General features: G+C 40.9%; 1 protein-coding gene across 3 annotated transcripts in view; it reads right to left on the bottom strand.

Annotated features, from left to right (window-relative positions):
• Window positions 1–2,007: 2,007 nt before the first annotated feature.
• The window catches only part of LOC120860293 (alpha-1A adrenergic receptor), a 119,801-nt gene continuing 101,357 nt past the window's right edge, over window positions 2,008–20,451 (bottom strand). For 2 of the 3 annotated variants that reach the window (XM_040236064.1, XM_040236065.1), the window contains one exon: window positions 5,990–7,829. In XM_040236064.1, the coding sequence (XP_040091998.1) occupies window positions 7,312–7,829 (518 nt within the window). In that variant the 3' untranslated portion in view covers window positions 5,990–7,311. Of the gene's footprint in view, window positions 2,361–5,989; window positions 7,830–20,451 lie in introns of those variants that run through there. The other variant, XM_040236066.1, reaches the window with a different exon arrangement.

Raw genomic sequence — 20,451 nt, 5'->3', positions numbered from 1 at the left:
GCCCTGGGCTTCTGCTGAACTGCTGGCTCTGCAGAATACAGCAGTGGGAGTGGGGACTGAAAATCACAATGACATACTGGAGTGTATCTTTTGGGTGGGCAAGTCATACTGGAGCAGGCTCCAGCCCTGAACATGAACGCTGTCACTTTACTTAACAACTCGTACAGTTTGGAAATGCTGATGTAATCAAGTGTAGATGTGGCAATTGAACATTAAAAAAAAACAACAGAACTTGCTGTTGAACAACCAAATCCAGTGCTTAGCATTGTTTGTACTATGCTGTAAACAAGTGATGGCAGAGATCAAGGATCGAAAACTACGGCCCCTGGTCTGTTGTTATTTTGTTTTTCTTGGTACAGGCTGTGGACTAAGAATGGTTTGTACATATTTAGAGGGTCTCCCCTCCCCAAAAAAATTTCAAACAAAGAAGAATGTGTGACAGAGACTGTAAGGCCCACAATGCCGAAATTATTTACTATCTAGCCATTTGCAGAAAATGTTGGCCAACCCCACGTGTATATTAAATAGATTTTTATTTTTGGTTTTTGGTTCATCTGAGAACATCCTCCCCCACCCCCATTTATAACAATGCCTCTTGGAAAAATGCAACAGATGAGTTTGGAACACACCCAGATCACAAGCTGGGGACTGTCTGTGCCTTTCTGTATTTTCTTTTTCTTTTTGTGCCAAATGCAGAGCCTGGTGCAGGAGCAGAAGTGAACAACTTGTTGATGGTAATGATCATCGTGCATACAACTCTCAGGCTCACAGGAAAATGAACATTCCCAAAACTCTATCTGGGACTTTTGCATCCCTGAAGTCCTTAAGGTGTCAGTCACTGCTGTCTTTGCCTGACAGGTCACTGCGTTGAGCAAACCAAGAGCCCCTCCTGCCCTGCTTATTTCCTTAGCTCTGCTGCTGCCTATCTAGGGAGAATGAGCAGAATAACATCTGCTTGTCTTTAAGCCAATGAGAGAAGCCTAGACAAATATGCACTCAGCCCCCGGAACAATCTTGATCAGCCCAGCCACCAGCAGAGATACAGCGGGAGAGAAGGTACAAACAGAGCTGAAAATACGGCTCAGAGGTGAGTGAGTGAAATGTGAATGTCAGGGTCTTGAGAAATGCAGTGGACCTTGGGGATATTGAAGGCATCTAGGAAAAAGAAGTCAGAGGCTGGATTTGAAGATATTCAAAGAAATCCTCAGCTTAACCTCATCCCTCCCCTTGGCTCTTCATACGCTAATAAACATAATTCCTTATTTCTCTTCCTACCTCACGGGGTAGGACTCGAGATATGCAAATATACTTTGGACTCGTATGAAATGTATAAATAGAAGAAAATATTAAACTTCTGTTGGGACTGTCTTTAGTTTCTTTTCTATCACATCAGAATGTGCGTGCATGCTTCAATTGTTTCCAACTCTTTGTGACCCCATGGACCATAGTCTGCCAGATCCCTCTATCCATGGAATTCTCCAGGCAAGAATACTGGAGTGGGTTGCCATGCCCTTCTCCAGGGGATCTTCCTGACCCAGGGATCGAACCAGTGTCTCCTGCTGCAGAAGCCCATCACAGCAGAATGCAGTTATTATATTCAAGCTTTCTAACAGATCAGAGCCTTCATTCCACCCCCCCTGCCAAATATAGTACAAATTTGTCCTCAGACTTTATAATCTAATTAAATATGGATTCCTCATAGTTTCGCAATAATCATTTATAGCTCAAGATGTGCCACTTTGACTATACTATGGAGGGCAAGTAACGTAGTGACTCCTGAGCCACAAGTAGAGGAAAGACAGTTGATCTGTCTTTGGAAATGAATCAGCAACAGTTTTAGGGAAGTTTCTTGTTGAGCAGTTGCAGGAACGCATTACTGAACAGCTTTGAGCAATGTCCAGGGTAAGTCTTTCTCCTCCTCCACAGCCCTCTTCCAATGCCATGACCTTCCTTCGAGGTAGAAGACTCAGTAGTTCATGTTGCAGTAGCCAAGACACGATTTTTTCCTGTACAGAGCAGACAAGATCCATCCATAGCCCCTGTGACATTGAGGTCTGGGTAAGAGGGAAAGAGGGAATGCTGACAGGATCGCTGGCAAGATCCGGCATCCTCTGTTCAAATTCCAGCTTGCTCTTGACAGCCCAGCCCCATCACAGTCATCTGCACTCACTCATCTTGCAGGGACTTGGAGGGCCAGAGGCTCTCACTGCTGCCATTGCTTTTGGAAGATGACGGACCCCACAGCAGTCTGGGCTCAGCCCTGCTCCAAAGTATAGTTTGCAGACAGGGAGCAGATGTCAACAGTGTTCCAACCGGAGCTCCACCAGAGCTGTGTGCAGCTAGTTTGATGGCTAAAAGTCCTAGTAGTGTAAAAAGAAATCAGAGTGACAAATGAGCACACCTCGGATGCCACCATATTTATCACTGCTGCCTTGTTTTCCAGTCTCCCTGGTTTTGCTTGCAGAGTATACCTTCCATGCGCTTGGGCTCCCTTCTCCCCTTGCTGATGAGCAGAGCTCTCTCCTTAATTAAGTGAACAAGTACTCATACACAGAAGCAGCATCTCTTCTGACAGGACCATCTGAGCAGAAACAGCCCCCGAAGCAAGTGAGAATGTTTGTCAAGCTGTGATTAAGTAGCCGTGATTAAAGAGAGAATAATTACCTGCCCAAGCAAAGAGTTTCTAACATGTTCTAACTCCCAGGCCATAATCATGAACCTTATGGGGCCAGAAGGTCTGCGTGATGGTTCATTTTGGGGGGTGGAGGGGGGTGGGGGTAACCAAGATGCTTAGGACTTAAAAGTTTTCATTTGTGAAATTCAGAAGCAAGAGGATGCCATCTAAGAAGTAGCTATAGCTACCAACTGAGTCTTCATTTTCAAAGATTGCCCAGGTCTCTGGTACTTGAAAACCAGCGTTCTGAACCATTTCCTCCTGGTGACAGACATGAAATTCACGTTTGACATACCCTCTGGACTCTATAATTCCTGGTGAAGTATCTCTAATTCCTTCTCTTTCTCCAACTCAAAAAAATTATTTTTGGAGTACAGGTGAAAGAAAGTGATATTGTATTTATTTTTTATTTATTTTAAAAAGGGCTATACTTCCTGAAAGTGTGCTTATGAACTGTGGCTTGTCGTCAATAACTTCAACACACTGCACAATGTGTTTTTTTTAATCCACAAATGTGTTTGCTGTTCTAAGCCAAGGCAGCCTCTTCTGCCTTCTCTTACATGTCCATCTTCACCCAGTTTGATATAATTTGTTCTTCACGCAAAGCCTCAGTAACATTCCAGGTCACAATACCCTACAAAAGTGGTGCAGTTTGATAGAATTGTAGGTGCCAAACCCTTACAATTATGACCTGCTCTTGGGTTTGGCTGGGCTGGAAAATTGGCGGCATATTTATTGAGATTAATTGGAAGTAAATCCCAAAGAAACAAAACATTCAAAGTTTGAGTATAGTGGCTTCCCTGGTGGTTCAGTGGTAAAGAATCCGTCTGCCAATGCAGGAGACACGGATTCCATCCATGATCCAGGAAGATCCCCTGGAGGAGGAAATGGCAACCCACTCCAGTATTCTTGGCTGGGAAATCCCTTGGACAAAGGAGCCTGGTGGGCTGCTAGTCCATGGGGTGGCAAAGAGTCATATACGACTTAGCAACTGAACAGTAACAATGACAAAAATGGTTTAGTATCATCAGCATATCCAACTCCAATTTGGGGGCTTTGACGTTTACTACTTATGAGGCTGAGGTGTTGGTGGGAAACATGTAGACATTAGGGTTTGGAAGACCCAGGATCAAACCATGGTTCTTCCTTGGCCTTGGGTGAATCATTAATCACATTTAACTATCAAATTTCTTGGCTCTCAAATAAGAACAGTAGAACTGCTATGACATTTAGAGACTATGGATGTGAAATGTTCTGCCTGTGCTTGGCACATAGTAACACCTAAGAAGAAAACCTTAAGAAAATATTTATTTACCCAAATAACACTGTCCACTATGGATGGACCAATCCAAGCATCTGGCAAGAGCATTAGAAGCCCGAGAAGGCAATGGCACCCCACTCCAGTACTCTTGGCTGGAAAATCCCATGGATGGAGGAGCCTGGTAGGCTGCAGTCCATTGGGTAGTGAAGAGTCGGACAGGACTGAGCAACTTCACTTTCACTTTTCACTTTCATGCATTGGAGAAGGAAATGGCAACCCACTCCAGTGTTCTTGCCTAGAGAATCCCAGGGATGGTGGAGCCTGATGGGCTGCCGTCTATGGGGTTGCACAAATTCGGACACGACTGAAGCGACTTAGCAGCAGCAGACCCCAAGTGATTACAGGCAGAAGCAGTGTTGGCTGAGACTTCCCTTATGGGAGGTCAAATGAAGAAAGCGTAACACATAAAATGCTTTTCTGAAATCCTTGCAAAGCTCTGGCGAAATTCCTGAATAAAGAGATTCAAGGTCTCTCTTAATGCATGCGATTTGAATTGCAGAAGAAACTCAAGTTTCACCTATCCCATAATGTCAAGTTGATTTTTTGCTGATGTTTAGACAATCCTGAAAGCAACTGCTTTTTATAACACATTAGAGAAGATATTTTGATCACTGTTACTCTGGGTACATTCTCCAAACTCCAAATAGAAGCAGTAAACATATGAGTATAAATATGACGATCATTTGTTTAACTGTGACAATTTTAGAGAGTTTTTGGCATGCTCCAAGGTACAGAGATTTTTGTGGATGAGTAAAAAAAATAACTCGTGTATTGTTTATCCCGCTTTGACTAAGTCTTGGGTGACATTATCAATTTTTCGTAAAACTGGTGTGTTTGTACCTAATATCAAGTCATGGGAAAGGAAAAAAATGTTAAAGTTTGCCTCCCTGGAGGGCCTGGGGATGGAGAAGTGTGTAGCAGACAATTATTTACGGATAGTTTTACATGAATACAATTGTCATGGATTTTATCTGATGACCGGAAGGTTTTCAAATTGTTGTCTTTGATTAGAAGTGGCATTAAGGCTAGTTTTCTGGTGATCCTAAGCTTTTTTGTATTTAAAATTTAAATTTGTCTCTAAGGTGTTTAAAGACCAGCTCAAACATGGAGTCATATTTTGGTGAAGAAAAACTGTTACCCTTCTTTTCATGGAGTTGTTCTTCCTATAAGGGTGAGCCTGGTATAAGTAGTTTTAAAAATTCAGATCCTAAAAGAAGTTCTTCTCAACAATGAAACTGAAGCAAGGTGTACGTAGTCAAGTCCTTCCCGTGTGCCTCCATGCACAATATGACACCCACATCTGGCAGAGCCATCGTGAGACGTGCAAAGAGACCAGAGGAGTCTGGAAATACAGCCAGCATCTACTGCCAGAGTCTAAGTTACAAGCAAAAGGCAGAGTGTCTAACTGGACAACAATGAGACACTTTCCAGAAAGGACCGAGAAAGCAGTAACATTCTATGTCAAAACACAACCAACAACCAAACTCCAACTGATGTGCAAACATACCTTCCATGGCAGTATGTAAACAAATTAGCCTTTCAGAAGGATTTCAGGAAATTATCACTTTGCTGCAAGGAAAGAAGGAAAAGATGATGGTGCCACTACCTTTGCAGTGAAGGTTAAATAATGTCTGTAATGGAAAATTCCCTGGTGGTCCAGTGGTTAAGACTCTGTACACTCACTGCTGAGGACCTGGGTTCAATCCCTGGTCAGGGAACTAAGATCCTGCAGGCCATGTGAGGTGGCAAAAATAAATAAATAAATAAATGAAAATTTAAAAAATGGCAATAATCTGTTTTAAAATTCTTAGAGGGAATTACCCCAAATAGGGGAAATAGACCATAGAAATGGTTAGAAGTTTTAGACCTGTGATTCTAGTCAAGCATTATTTCAAAAACATAAATCTTCTTTTAAATTCCTATTGTGGAATGTGAAAATATTTTAGTTTTTACAGATAGTCACCATCCGTATCTTTGTAATATATTGAATTCTTGAGGTTTACCAAAATTTGATATACAGAAAACAAAATATAGCTCCTCCCCCAAATTCTTGTAAAAAGTGGGAATATGTTCAGTAAATGGGGGACTGGATCTTTTCTCAGCAGAAATAGGCTTCTGTCAAAAACAATTTGCAAACTTCTGTTTTTGATGGGCTTAAAGTGACCAGAAAGCATCTTCCTAAGAGTATCTTTCAGAGTTCAGGAAGGAGGTACGTGAATCATCAGGCTTCTTCTGGCATGTCCCATGTGCCCTGGGGACCATGGACCTCACTCTTTATGCAGTAGTGAAGCAGCTGAGAAAAAACGGCAGTGGTGATATGCCATTCAAAACATTATACGCCCTGGGTTTTCATAATGGGATTCTGGAAAAAGTAAGTGATTTGCCAAGAAAAGCCTTTCTATGCCATGTTGAAAAGGCTGTGGAGTAATTTTGTAGCCTCTTTCTTAGCTTGAAAGTAGCACCCACCCCACCCCACCCCAAACTCTTGATCTTTAAGTATGTTACACAAGAAGCCTTCTTCCACCTGATCTTGGAACCACTTAATGGAATTCTGTCCATAGAAGTTGAAGAACTGACTCTCATCCTTACTGTCTTCCATTAGGAAAAGCCATCCTTTTCCCAACTGGTTCTTTCAACACTCTCTAGACCCAAGTGCAGATGACCATTGACATAATGAGTGCCCCTCACCCTCATCCTTAGGGAATCGGGAGCAGTATCCTGTCAAGCAGCAGCAAAAGGTAAATAAAATCTCACTGTCAAGTTTCACCCAAACTGAGAAAGGGTGGACTGTAAAACTTGGTCTAAAAATAATGTGTCTGGATATTGGCCACCATCTTAAGGCTCTTCCTCTCCAGGCCTTCTCCCCATAAAAATCCAACGTGGCTTTCAGCAAGTTTAGCCTGGAAATAAAATCCCCTCACTCCATCAAGAAATAGCTCCAAACTTAGCGTGCATGCTCAAAATATTCATGATGAAATCATAATCCTATATTTATCGTCTTTTGGATTGTGTATGAAATTCTGTTTCCCATGGTGTTTGTCGTTGAAAGGGGCTCAGAGAATGACCCAGAGAGCATTAGCCTCAAGGAAATGCTGTTTCTCATCAGAGTGAACTGGATGGTGGTAGGACATCTTCTCTCATCTCTAAGCCCTACCTCTGCCCCAGAGTCAGCTCTCCTCCCCAGCCCATTCCCAGATGGGTCCCTGGTTTACTGGCTGTGTCTCAGCATCCAAGGAACGTGAACTTGCCTTCCCAGAAGGAAGTGGAGAGTGGGTGCTTAAGATCACCCTCCCATCCTTCTGACCTTTCCTGTCCTTTAGACTTCCTCCCCATTTTCACTGAGGGAGATGGTGTGGATCTTAATGGTCGGAATCTGATGATTCTCTCCATGACTGGGGGTCGAGGGCCCCAGGCAACAGCACACTTGCAAAAAGCTTTTACTTCTCACCCGGGCAGTGGTGCAGGCTGACGGATCTCTGGCCACCGCCATCCTGGCAGATCCGCGGGGTAGGGAAGAGAAAATTTTCCATTCACAGACCCCATCCGTCTTGGAGATCTTATAGAAGGTCTCTGCAGATCCCACCGGAATGCGAACCAGGTCCTTGTGCTGTCCCTCCAGGGCGTGGCTGGGTGCATGCAGCGCGTAGCCCAGGGTGTGTTTGGAGGACTGCTTCCGTCGCAGACACTGGATTCTCAAGACATTCTGAAAGGCCTTTTTAAACTCTTGACTGGAGCATGGGTATATAATGGGGTTGATGCAGCTGTTTAGGTAACCGAGCCAAAATGCTATTTTAAAAACGGTTTCTGAGGGCCTGAAATCAGGAAAGAAAGACCCTGGAAGAAAACACAAGAGATTCATACATGTTATTTGCAAGTCAATGGGCCACTTGGCTAGGAAAATAAAGCAAACTCTCCAACAAACACCTTTATCGTATCTCAAAAAAGCTCCAAATGATCCCAAATGCGTTTGAGTTTTCACATTTGACTGATCACATCCTTGATAATATCCTCAAAAGCCATTCATTCATACTTGGTCCACATGAGCAATATCATTTATGGGAAAAGACCCAAAGGATAGGGCTGCACTGGTTCTTAGTGATGAAATATCACTTGATGTCCACTAGGAAGCCTTAAATCATGAAAACATGAGATGGAGGCTGAGTCTACATACGCAAATTGTTTTGCCTGAATTTAAAACTAAGTTGAAATTCATCCAAACATTCCTATTAAAATAAGATCACCTGAATTGTTCTTTTGTTCTTTGATGCAGTATTATATGGGCTTTCCAGGTGGCGCTAGTGGTAAAGAATCTGTCTGCCAAAGCAGGAGACAAAAGAGAGGAAGAAGGCATGGCAACCCAATCCAGTATTCTTGCGTGGAGAATCCCACGGACAGGGGACCCTGGCAGACGGCAGTCCATAGGGTCACAAAGAGTCGGACATTAGTGAGCAACTGAGCATACATGCAGTATTATACAAATACAGCCTAAATATTAATAATTTGAATCTTTTTCTCTCCTGAATGTTGGAGTGGTATTTTCTAATGAGAATTTCAAATTTACAAACTATTTATTGGCTTTGTCAACTTTGACCAGTGATTTTTTTCTCTGATGATGCCTTTTGACATTGCAGTATACTCACCTGTTCAAAATACTCCAATAGCAGCCAAATGCTTCTTAAGAGCTTGACATGCAGGGTCTTTTCCAGTGCTAAACCTACTCTAGCTTTCTAACATTAATACTTCCACTGTAAACAGACACACTACAAAATTTTCTCCAAGTCACTGCTCATTTTTTTTGGGTCCAGATGTCCAAAATGACCTTTACTGTCCTCTTTACCTACTCAAGTCATCCTTTAACTTACCCAGCAGGAATCAAGTTTCAGGTCTCTTTACATCTTACATAATAACTCTCTCATAGCTCCTAGAGGCAAAATGGCAAAACCAAGTTATCTTAAAGTGGGAACAGTGTTAAAGTGTTAGTTGCTCAGTCGTATCCTACTGTTTGCGATCCCACAGATTGTAGCCCACCAGGCTCCTCTGTCCATGGAATTCTCCAGGCAAGAATACTGGAGTGGGCTGCCATTTCCTTCTCCAGGGGATCTTCCTGACCCTGGGATTGAACCAGTGTCTCCTGCATTTCAGGCAGATTCTTTACCACCTGAGCCACCAGGGAAGCACCATGCGAACAGTCTTAGAGGTTATTTTATTCAATTACTCAATTTCCAAATGAAAAAAACAATGATTGAAGTGGTTGTCACAAACTTAATAGCTATGTACTAATACAGTGATAGATAAAGAGATATAGAACTGCTAGCCCAGTGTTATTTATTTTCTGCACAATTTCTTTCTTTTGCCTCAGCCTCATAAAGATCTTGATTTTATGTCTTTCTTTTTCTCTCTGCTCTAGAGACCCATCAGAGTCATGACAAACTGATGGATAGGCTTAAAAATCTACTCTGGCAAACACTGCCCTGAAATTTAGTGGAGAATGTCATAAATACAAACAAAGAGTAAAGTTAAACATTGCAGAACCAAAGAAGGCAAAATGGTACAATGATTGATGAGAGTATTTTTTTTGTCTCTGAAGCATATTCTCTGTTAAATTCAATGTGTCTCAAAGAAATTAAAACACATACAGGCACATACAGAGATGAGGGTTGTTAAGTGGGAAAGTATTATTCTTTTTCTCCAAAGCTTTTAACATTTTCCTACAGTTATAATACAATGTACTCATATTGAGTGTCTGATTTGAGCCAGGCTCTGTACTAAACAGCCTACTTAAATTTAATCATCATTAGTAACATCAAGAGTCATATGATTCCTACTGTATAGCACAGGGAAGTCTACTTAATACTCTGTATGGGAAAATATCTATTTAGGAAAATAATTTACAAAAGAGTGGATCTATGTAAAACTGATTCACTTTGCTGTACATTTGAAACACACTATAAATCAACTGCTAATGTATTCTAATAAAAATAAAAGTTATATGATTGACATCAACATCCCCATTTTACAAATTAAGAAACTGTGATTTACTAAGATTGAATAATTCAACTAAAGTCACACAGGCAAAAGGTTAGCTGGGATTTGAAATTGGGAAGTCTGACTTTAGGGCTTATGTTCCTTTATCATATTTGAAAATACATTAGAATAATGCATATCTAGGGAATGAGGATGATATATGGAGAATGAAAAAGGGTATACAGTTGGGGGAGTTAAACTAGAAAGAAGGTTTCTCAGACTTAATCTGAGAGGTGAAAAAAAGCAGCTAATATGAACATGAATGGTGATTCTTGTGAATGTTGTCAGTTCCAGAAAAATCCATCTTAATTACGATGCCTATATGTTGTTCCATATTTCTTCCAAATAGCAACAGTGACAGGATTAAGGGGACTCTCTTCTCAAGGCATTGGAGAAGGAAATGGCAACCCACCCCAGTGTTCTTGCCTGGAGAATCCCAGGGACGGGGGAGCCTGGTGGGCTGTCGTCTATGGGGTCGCATAGAGTTGGACACGACTGAAGCGATTTAGCAGCAGCAGCAGCTTCTCAAGGCAGGCCTTGGGTTGGGCTTAATGAGAATATATGAGCAGGGCATGCCCCAGATTACCTTGTCTGGGAATTTAACCTTTCTGTAAATCAGCTAGAGAGGGGAGTGTGTGTCCCTTATTTGAAGAATTTAAGAGAAAAAGAAAAAAATACGTGAATTCTGAACGCTAATGCTGTTGAGATGATTTCAGATCCTTGGAGTTTCCCACAATTCCTTCAGGGACACTCTTTGTATTCACAGAGTCTTGTTCTGCATTAAGACATCTCAACATTTCCTTTCAGTCCGTTTCCTCCTATTCCTCTTCCCTCCTTTGAAGTCTCCTTATGGAGCCAAGCTACTCTGGCCTTCCTGTTGTGTCCACAGCTTCAGAGATAAATATCGGTCTTTTCCTTCAGGTGCCCTGCTCAAAATACCCATTTCCTGGTGGCAGCTGAGGCATAGGAAGAGAAAGATGAAAGTGTAAATGTGTTAGTTACTTAGTCACGTCCGACTCTTTGTGACCCCATGGACTGCAGCCGACCAGGCTCCTCTGTCCATGGAATTCTCCAGGCAAGGATACTGGAGCAGGTAGCCATTCCTTTCTTCAGGGCATCTTCCTGACTCAGGAATTGAACCCGGGTCTCCTGCATTGCAGGCTGATTCTCTACCATCTGAGCCACCAGGGAAACCCGTAGGATGAGAAAGGAGATTGTTAAAATGAATTTACACCTAGATTTTAAAGACAGTCCTGTTTTAACCCTGCAGAAATACTGTCTTGCTAATTATAGCAAATCTCTTGATATTGGCTTTTAAGACAGTGAATGGGAGATTATTCTGGATCAGAGGCTCTCCCATAAATGAACCATTTGCTTTATCCCATCAGGTGTGTGACAACACCTATATGTGTCTAAACCAAGCACGATGTGCCCATGCCCAATGTGACAATTCCACGGAGGCAGGTCATGGGACTCATCTCTCCTCCCTGCAGTCTTTCATCCTCCCTTTCAGGTGATTCTCTTTTGGTAGCTTCCAACTGGGGTTTTAGAAAAGGCAGAGGTACCAGAGATCAAATTGCCAACATCTGCTGGATCATGGAAAAAGCAAGAGAGTTCCAGAAAAACATCTATTTCTGCTTTATTGACTTTGCCAAAGCCTTTGACTGTGTGGATCACAATAAACTGTGGACAATTCTGAAAGAGATGGGAATACCAGACCACCTGACCTGCCTCTTGAGAAATCTGTATGCAGGTCAAGAAGCAACAGTTAGAATTGGACATGGAAAGACAGACTGGTTCCAAATCAGGAGAAGAATATGTCAAGGCTGTATATTGTCACCCCGCTTATTTAACTTATATGCAGAGTACATCATGAGAAATGCTGGGCTGGAAGAAGCACAAGCTGGAATCAAGATTGCCAGGCGAAATATCAATAACCTCAGATATGCAGATGACACTACCCTTAAGGCAGAAAGTGAAGAAAAACTAAAGAGCCTCTTGATGAAAGTAAAAGAGGAGAGTGAAGAAGTTGGCTTAAAGCTCAACATTCAGAAAACGAAGATCATGGCATCTGGTCCCATCACTTCATGGCAAATAGGTGGGGAAACAGTGGAAACAGTGGCAGACTTTATTTTTTGGGTCTCCAAAATCACTGCAGATGGTGACTGCAGCCATGAAATTAAAAGACACTTACTCCTTGGAAGGAAAGCTATGACCAACCTAGACAGCATACTAAAAAGCAGAGACATTACTTTTCCAAAAAAGGTCCGTCTAGTCAAGGCTATGCTTTCTTCAGTAGTCATGTGTGGATGTGAGAGTTGGACTATAAAGAAAGCTGAGCACTGAAGAATTGATGCTTTTAAACTGTGGTGTTGGAGAAGACTCTTGAGAATCCCTTGGACTGCAAAGAGATCCAACCAGTCCATCCTAAAGGAGATGAGTCCTGGGTGTTCATTTGAAGGACTGATCTTGAGGCTGAAACTCCAATACTTTGGCCACCTGATGTGGAGAGCTGACTCATTTAAAAAGACCCCGATGCTGGGAAAGATTGAGGGCAGGAGGAGAAGGGGACGACAGAGGATGAGATGGTTGGATGGCATCACCGACTCAATGGACATGAGTTTAGGTAGACTCCGGGAGTTGATGGTGGACAAGGAGGCCTGGCGTGCTGCAGTTCATGGGGTCTCAGAGAGTCAGACATGACTGAATGACTGAATTGAACTGAATTGGGGTTTGGAGAAAGACTCCTAACTGTATTTCCTTCAAATGCTTTCCAAAAGTTAAAAGAAGACAGTACAGGCTTCTTTCCAAACTTCTTCATATTCACATATTTTTTAATGCACTTATTTATTTATTTGGCTGTGTTGAGTCTTAGTCATGGCACTCAGGATCTTCATTGCATCATGTGGGATCTTTCGTTGCACCCCATGGACTCTCTAGTTGTGGCACATGGGCTTAGTTGCTCCAAAGGCATGTGGGATCTTAGTTTCCTGACCAGGGATCCAATCTGAGTCTCCTGTGTTGCTAGGCAGATTCTAAGCCAGTGTACCACAGGGAAGTCCCTTATTCACATCTTTAGATATCTTTCTTCCTTTCATTTTTCCTCTCTAGGAAGAGAAGATTGAGCTGTGTCATCAGGCTTGGAAAGAGCTGTTGTTTCGTGGTCCCCGTCAGGGTGCTCTCATCTCAGGATCCCTTCCTCTGCTCAGAGCTTTATGCTCAGGGATCATCTTTTTCTGAATTCCTCACAATTTCTTTTCCCAACCTCACTTTCTTCTTGATTAGGATGATGTTTTTTAGACCAGGAAGCTTGATCTTGATTCTCTTTGTTGTCCACCCATCATGGCATGGAGCACTGGGGTTGAATCTGCCTGGTTTAGGGACAGATGTCTCTGGATCCAGTCACTAGGATGAAAACTCCCTTTTAGCGGGAACCGTGTCAGTTCTTCTTGCTCATAGAGCTCAGAACCCGGCACAATGCTGGTGTTTCAAAGTTGTTTTTTAGTCGCTAAACTGTGTCCAAATCTTTGCAACTCCATGAACTGTAGCCCACCAGGCTCCTCTGTCCATGGGATTCCCCAGGCAAGAACACTGGAGTGGGGTGCCATTTCCCTCTCCAGGGGATCCTCCCCACCCAGGGATCAAATCGGTGCTTCTTGCATTGTCAGGCAGATTATTTACCACAGAACCACCGAGGAAAGCATCCTCCTAATTTTTGCTGAATGAATGGCTGAATGAATTTCTTGACGGACTGACTGAATAATCCTCCCTGTCCTCCCCATCACTGCTTCATAGTGTGGCCTGGCTTCTTCTCTGCCTCACAGCCACGGCCCTTATTTCTCATCACGCCTCTGCCTTCCTTTTTTTTTTTTTTTTTTTTTTTAATTTATTTATTTATTTTTAATTTTTACTTTACAATTCTGTATTGGTTTTGGCATAGATTGACATGAATCCACCACAGGTGTACATGCGTTCCCAAACATGAACCCCCCTCCCACCCCCCTCCCCACAACATCTCTCTGGGTCATCCCCGCGCGTCAGCCCCAAGCGTGTCATATCCTGCATCAGACATAGACTGGTATTTCGATTCTTACATGTTATTATACATGTTTCAATGCCATTCTCCCAAATCATCACACCCTCTCCCTCTCCCTCTGAGTCCGAAAGTCCACTATACACATCTGTGTCTCTTTTGTTGTCCTGCATACAGGGTCATCATTGCCATCTTCCTAAATTCCATATATATGTGTTAGTATACTGTATTGGTGTTTTTCTTTCTGGCTCACTTCACTCTGTATAATCGGCTCCAGTTTCATCCATCTCATCAGAACTGATTCAAATGTATTCTTTTTAATGGCTGAGTAATACTCCATTGTGTATATGTACCACAGCTTTCTTATCCATTCATCTACTGATGGACATCTAGGTTGTTTCCATGTCCTAGCTATTATAAACAGTGCTGCGATGAACATTGGGGTACATGTGTTTCTTTCAATTCTGGTTTCCTCTGTGTGTATGCCCAACAGTGGGATTGCTGGGTCATAAGGCATTTCTATTTGCAATTTTTTAAGGAATCTCCACACTGTTCTCCATAGTGGCTGTACTAGTTTGCACTCCCACCAACAGTGTAGGAGGGTTCCCTTCTCTCCACACCCTCTCCAGCATTTATTGCTTGCAGATTTTTGGATCGCAGACATTCTGACTGGTGTGAAGTGGTACCTCATTGTGGTTTTGATTTGCATTTCTCTTATAATGAGTGATGTTGAGCATCTTTTCATGTGTTTGTTAGCCATCCGTATGTCTTCTTTGGAGAAATGTCTATTTAGTTCTTTGGCCCATTTTTTTATTGGGTCGTTTATTTTTCTGGAATTGAGCTGCAGGAGTTGCTTGTATATTTTTGAGATTAGTTGTTTGTCAGTTGCTTCATTTGCTATTATTTTCTCCCATTCGGAAGGCTGTCTTTTCACTTTGCTTATGTTTTCCTTTGTTGTGCAGAAGCTTTTAATTTTAATTAGATCCCATTTGTTTATTTTTGCTTTTATTTCCAGAATTCTGGGAGGTGGATCATAGAGGATCCTGCTGTGGTTTATGTCAGAGAGTGTTTTGCCTATGTTCTCCTCTAAGAGTTTTATAGTTTCTGGTCTTACATTTAGATCTTTAATCCATTTTGAGTTTATCTTTGTGTGCGGTGTTAGAAAGTGATCTAGCTTCATTCTTTTACAAGTGGTTGACCAGTTTTCCCAGCACCACTTGTTAAAGAGATTGTCTTTACTCCATTGTATATTCTTGCCTCCTTTGTCAAAGATAAGGTGTCCATATGTGTGTGGATTTATCTCTGGGCTTTCTATTTTGTTCCATTGATCTATATGTCTGTCTTTGTGCCAATACCATACTGTCTTGATGACTGTGGCTTTGTAGTAGAGCCTGAAGTCAGGCAAATTGATTCCTCCAGTTCCATCCTTCTTTCTCAAGATTGCTTTGGCTATTCGTGGTTTTTTGTATTTCCATACAAATCTTGAAATTATTTGTTCTAGTTCTGTGAAAAATATCGCCGGTATCTTGATAGGGATTGCATTGAATTTGTAGATTGCTTTGGGTAATATACTCATTTTCACTATATTGATTCTTCCGATCCATGAGCATGGTATATTTCTCCATCTATTAGTGTCCTCTTTGATTTCTTTCATCAGTGTTTTAAAGTTTTCTGTATATAGGTCTTTAGTTTCTTTAGGTAGATATATTCCTAAGTATTTTATTCTTTTTGTTGCAATGGTGAATGGAATTGTTTCCTTAATTTCTTCTTCTACTTTCTCATTATTAGTGTATACGAATGCAAGGGATTTCTGTGTGTTGATTTTATATCCTGCAACTTTACTATATTCATTAATTAGCTCTAGTAATTTTCTGGTAGAGTCTTTAGTGTTTTCTATGTAGAGGATCATGTCATCTGCAAACAGTGAGAGTTTTACTTCTTCTTTTCCAATTTGGATTCCTTTTATTTCTTTTTCTGCTCTGATTGCTGTGGCCAAAACTTCCAGAACTATGTTGAATAGTAGTGGTGAAAGTGGGCACCCTTGTCTTGTTCCTGACTTTAGGGGAAATGCTTTCAATTTTTCACCATTGAGGATAATGTTTGCTGTGGGTTTGTCATATATAGCTTTTATTATGTTGAGGTATGTTCCTTCTATTCCTGCTTTCTGGAGAGTTTTTATCATAAATGGATGTTGAATTTTGTCAAAGGCCTTCTCTGCATCTATTGAGATAATCATATGGTTTTTATTTTTCAATTTGTTAATGTGGTGAATTACATTGATTGATTTGCGGATGTTGAAGAATCCTTGCATCCCTGGGATAAAGCCCACTTGGTCATGGTGTATGATCTTTTTAATGTGTTGTTGGATTCTGATTGCTAGAATTTTGTTGAGGATTTTTGCATCTATGTTCATCAGTGATATTGGCCTGTAGTTTTCCTTTTTTGTAGTATCTTTGTCAGGTTTTGGTATTAGGGTGATGGTGGCCTCATAGAATGAGTTTGGAAGTTTCCCTTCCTCTGCAATTTTCTGGAAGAGTTTGAGTAGGATAGGTGTTAATTCTTCTCGAAATTTTTGGTAGAATTCAGCTGTGAAGCCGTCTGGACCTGGGCTTTTGTTTGCTGGAAGATTTCTGATTACAGCTTCAATTTCCATGCTTGTGATGGGTCTGTTAAGATTGTCTATTTCTTCCTGGTTTAGTTTTGGAAAATTGTATTTTTCTAAGAATTTGTCCATTTCTTCCAGGTTGTCCATTTTATTGCCATATAATTGCTGATAGTAGTCTCTTATGATCCTTTGTATTTCTGAGTTGTCTGTTGTGATCTCTCCATTTTCATTTCTAATTTTATTGATTTGATTTTTCTCTCTTTGCTTCTTGATGAGTCTGGCTAATGGTCTGTCAATTTTATTTATCCTTTCAAAGAACCAGCTTTTGGCTTTGTTGATTTTTGCTATGGTCTCTTTTGTTTCTTTTGCATTTATTTCTGCCCTAATTTTTAAGATTTCTTTCCTTCTGCTAACTCTGGGGTTCTCTAATTCTTCCTTTTCTAGTTGCTTTAGGTGTAGAGTTAGGTTATTTATTTGACTTTTTTCTTGTTTCTTGAGGTATGCCTGTATTGCTATGAACTTTCCTCTTAGCACTGCTTTTATAGTGTCCCACAGGTTTTGGGTTGTTGTGTTTTCATTTTCATTAGTTTCTATGCATATTTTGATTTCTTTTTTGATTTCTTCTGTGATTTGTTGGTTATTCAGAAGCGTGTTGTTCAGCCTCCATATGTTGGAATTTTTAATAGGTTTCCTCCTGTAATTGAGATCTAATCTTAGTGCATTATGGTCAGAAAAGATGCTTGGAATGATTTCGATTTTTTTGAATTTATCAAGGTTATATTTATGGCCCAGGATGTGATCTATCCTGGAGAAGGTTCCATGAGCACTTGAGAAAAAGGTGAAATTCATTGTTTTGGGGTGAAATGTCCTATAGATATCAATTAGGTCTAACTGGTCTAATGTATCATTTAAAGTTTGCGTTTCTTTGTTAATTTTCTGTTTAGTTGATCTGTCCATATGTGTGAGTGGGGTATTAAAGTCTCCCACTATTATTGTGTTGTTGTTAATTTCCCCTTTCATACTTGTTAGCATTTGTCCTACATATTGTGGTGCTCCTATATTGGGTGCATATATATTTATAATTGTTATATCTTCTTCTTGGATTGATCCTTTGATCATTATGTAGTGGCCTTCTTTGTCTCTTTTCACAGCCTTTGTTTTAAAGTCTATTTTATCGGATATGAGTATTGCCACTCCTGCTTTCTTTTGGTCTCTATTTGCATGGAATATCTTTTTCCAACCCTTCACTTTCAGTCTGTATGTGTCCCTTGTTTTGAGGTGGGTCTCTTGTAAGCAGCATATAGAGGGTTCTTGTTTTTGTATCCAATCAGCCAGTCTTTGCCTTTTGGTTGGGGCATTCAATCCATTTACGTTTAAGGTGATTATTGATAAGTATGATCCCGTTGCCATTTGTTTTATTATTTTGGGTTCGGGTTTATACTCCCTTTTTGTGTTTCCTGTCTAGAGAATATCCTTTAGAATTTGTTGGAGAGCTGGTTTGGTGGTGCTGAATTCTCTCAGCTTTTGCTTGTCTGTAAAGCTTTTGATTTCTCCTTCGTATTTGAATGAGATCCTTGCTGGGTATAGTAATCTGGGCTGTAGGTTATTTTCTTTCATCACTTTAAGTATGTCTTGCCATTCCCTCCTGGCCTGAAGAGTTTCTATTGAGAGATCAGCTGTTATCCTTATGGGAATCCCCTTGTGTGTTATTTGTTGTTTTTCCCTTGCTGCTTTTAATAGTTGTTCTTTGTGTTTGATCTTTGTTAATTTGATTAATATGTGTCTTGGGGTGTTTCGCCTTGGGTTTATCCTATTTGGGACTCTCTGGGTTTCTTGGACTTGGGTGATTATTTCCTTCCCCATTTTAGGGAAGTTTTCAACTATTATCTCCTCAAGGATTTTCTCATGGTCTTTCTTTTTGTCTTCTTCTTCTGGGACTCCTATAATTCGAATGTTGGAGCGTTTCATATTGTCCTGGAGGTCTCTGAGATTGTCCTCATTTCTTTTAATTCGTTTTTCTTTTTTCCTCTCTGATTCATTTATTTCTACCATTCTGTCTTCTATTTCACTAATCCTATCTTCTGCCTCCGTTATTCTATTATTTGTTGCCTCCAGAGTGTTTCTGATCTCATTTATTGCATTATTCATTGTATATTGACTCTTTTTTATTTCTTCTAGGTCCTTGTTGAACCTTTCTTGCATCTTCTCAATCCTTGTCTCTAGGGTATTTATCTGTGATTCCATTTTGACTTCAAGATTTTGGATCATTTTCACTATCAATATTCGGAATTCTTTCTCAGGTAGATTCCCTATCTCTTCCTCTTTTGTCTGGTTTGGTGGGCATTTCTCCTGCTCCTTTACCTGTTGGGTATTCCTCTGTCTCTTCATCTTGGTTATATTGCTGCGTTTGGAATGGCCTTTTTATATTCTGGTAATTTGTGGAGTTCTCTTTATTGTGGAGCTTCCTCACTGTGGGTGGGGTTGTATCGTGGCTTGTCAAGGTTTCCTGGTTAGGGAGGCTTGTGTTGGAGGTCTGGTGGGTGGAGCTGGGTTTCTTCTCTCTGGAGTGCAGTGGAGTGACCAGTAATGGGTTATGAGACGTCTAAAGTTTTGGAGTAACTTTGAACTGCCTGTATATTGAGGCTCAGGGGTGTGTTCCTGTGTTGCTGGAGAATTTGTGTGATATGTCTTGCTCTGGAACTTGTTGGCCCTTGGGTGGAGCTTTGTTTCAGTGTAGGTTTGGAGGCATTTGATGAGCTCCTATTGCTTAATGTTCCCTGAATTCAGGAGTTCTCTGATGTTCTCAAGCTTTGGACTTAAGCCTCCTGCTTCTGGTTTTCGGTTTTATTTTTACAGTGGTCTCTAGACTTCTCCATCTATACAGCACCAATGATATAGTATCTAGGCTAAAGATGAAAGGTTTCTCCACATTGAGGGGCACCCAGAGAGGTTCACTGGGTTACATGGAGAAGAGAAGAGGGAGGGGGTAGTTAGAGGTGACTGGAATGAGATGCGGTGAGAACAAAAGAGGAGAGAGCAAGCTAGTCAATAGTCACTTCCTTATGTGCGCTCCTTAGTCTGGACCTCTCAGCGGTATTTACGGAGTTATACAGGGGAGAGGAGAGAGAGGAAGTAGACAGAGGTGGCCAGGAGGGTAAGAGAGAGGAATGAAAAGGAGAGAGACAGGTCCAGCCAGTAATCAGTTCCTTAGGTGCTCTCCACCATCTAGAACACACAGAGAATCACAGAGTTGGATATAGAAGAGATGGGGGGAGGGGGGGGAGAGACAGAGGCCACCTGGTGGAGAAAAAGGAGAGTCCAAAAGGAGGAGAGAGTGGTCAAGCCAGTAATCTCACTGTCAGGTAAGATTGGGTTATGAAATGTACAAGATTGACAACAAAAACCGAAAAGCAAAGATTAAAAACCTAGAGTAGAGGTTAGATTTTCAGAAATACAATGTTAAAGAGACGAAGCAGAAGGAAGAAAGAAAAAAAAGAGAAAAGATTAAAAAATAATAATAATATTAAGAAAAAGAAATAGGGAAAAAAATATATATAAGAAAAAAAAAAAAAAAAACCCGAGATTAAAAAAGAAATATCAACAACAACCACGCGAAGGCTATATATGGTGTTTGCTTTAAAAAAGTAGAGTCTTTTTTTTTTTTTTGAAAAGTAATAGTTATAGAAATATAAAGTAGAGAAATAGAAGACTTAACAGTTAAAAAAAAGTTTGAGAGAAAAAAAAAAAAATGAAAGCAAAAAACAAAAAAAAAAGCAAAAAAAAAAAAAAAAAAA

Source organism: Oryx dammah, unplaced genomic scaffold (assembly GCF_014754425.2).
Source record: "Oryx dammah isolate SB20612 unplaced genomic scaffold, SCBI_Odam_1.1 HiC_scaffold_11056, whole genome shotgun sequence".
NCBI classification, from domain to species: Eukaryota; Metazoa; Chordata; class Mammalia; order Artiodactyla; family Bovidae; genus Oryx; species Oryx dammah.
The sequence above is the reverse complement of the archived record's forward strand: the minus strand, read 5'-3'. Positions and strand labels throughout refer to the sequence as shown.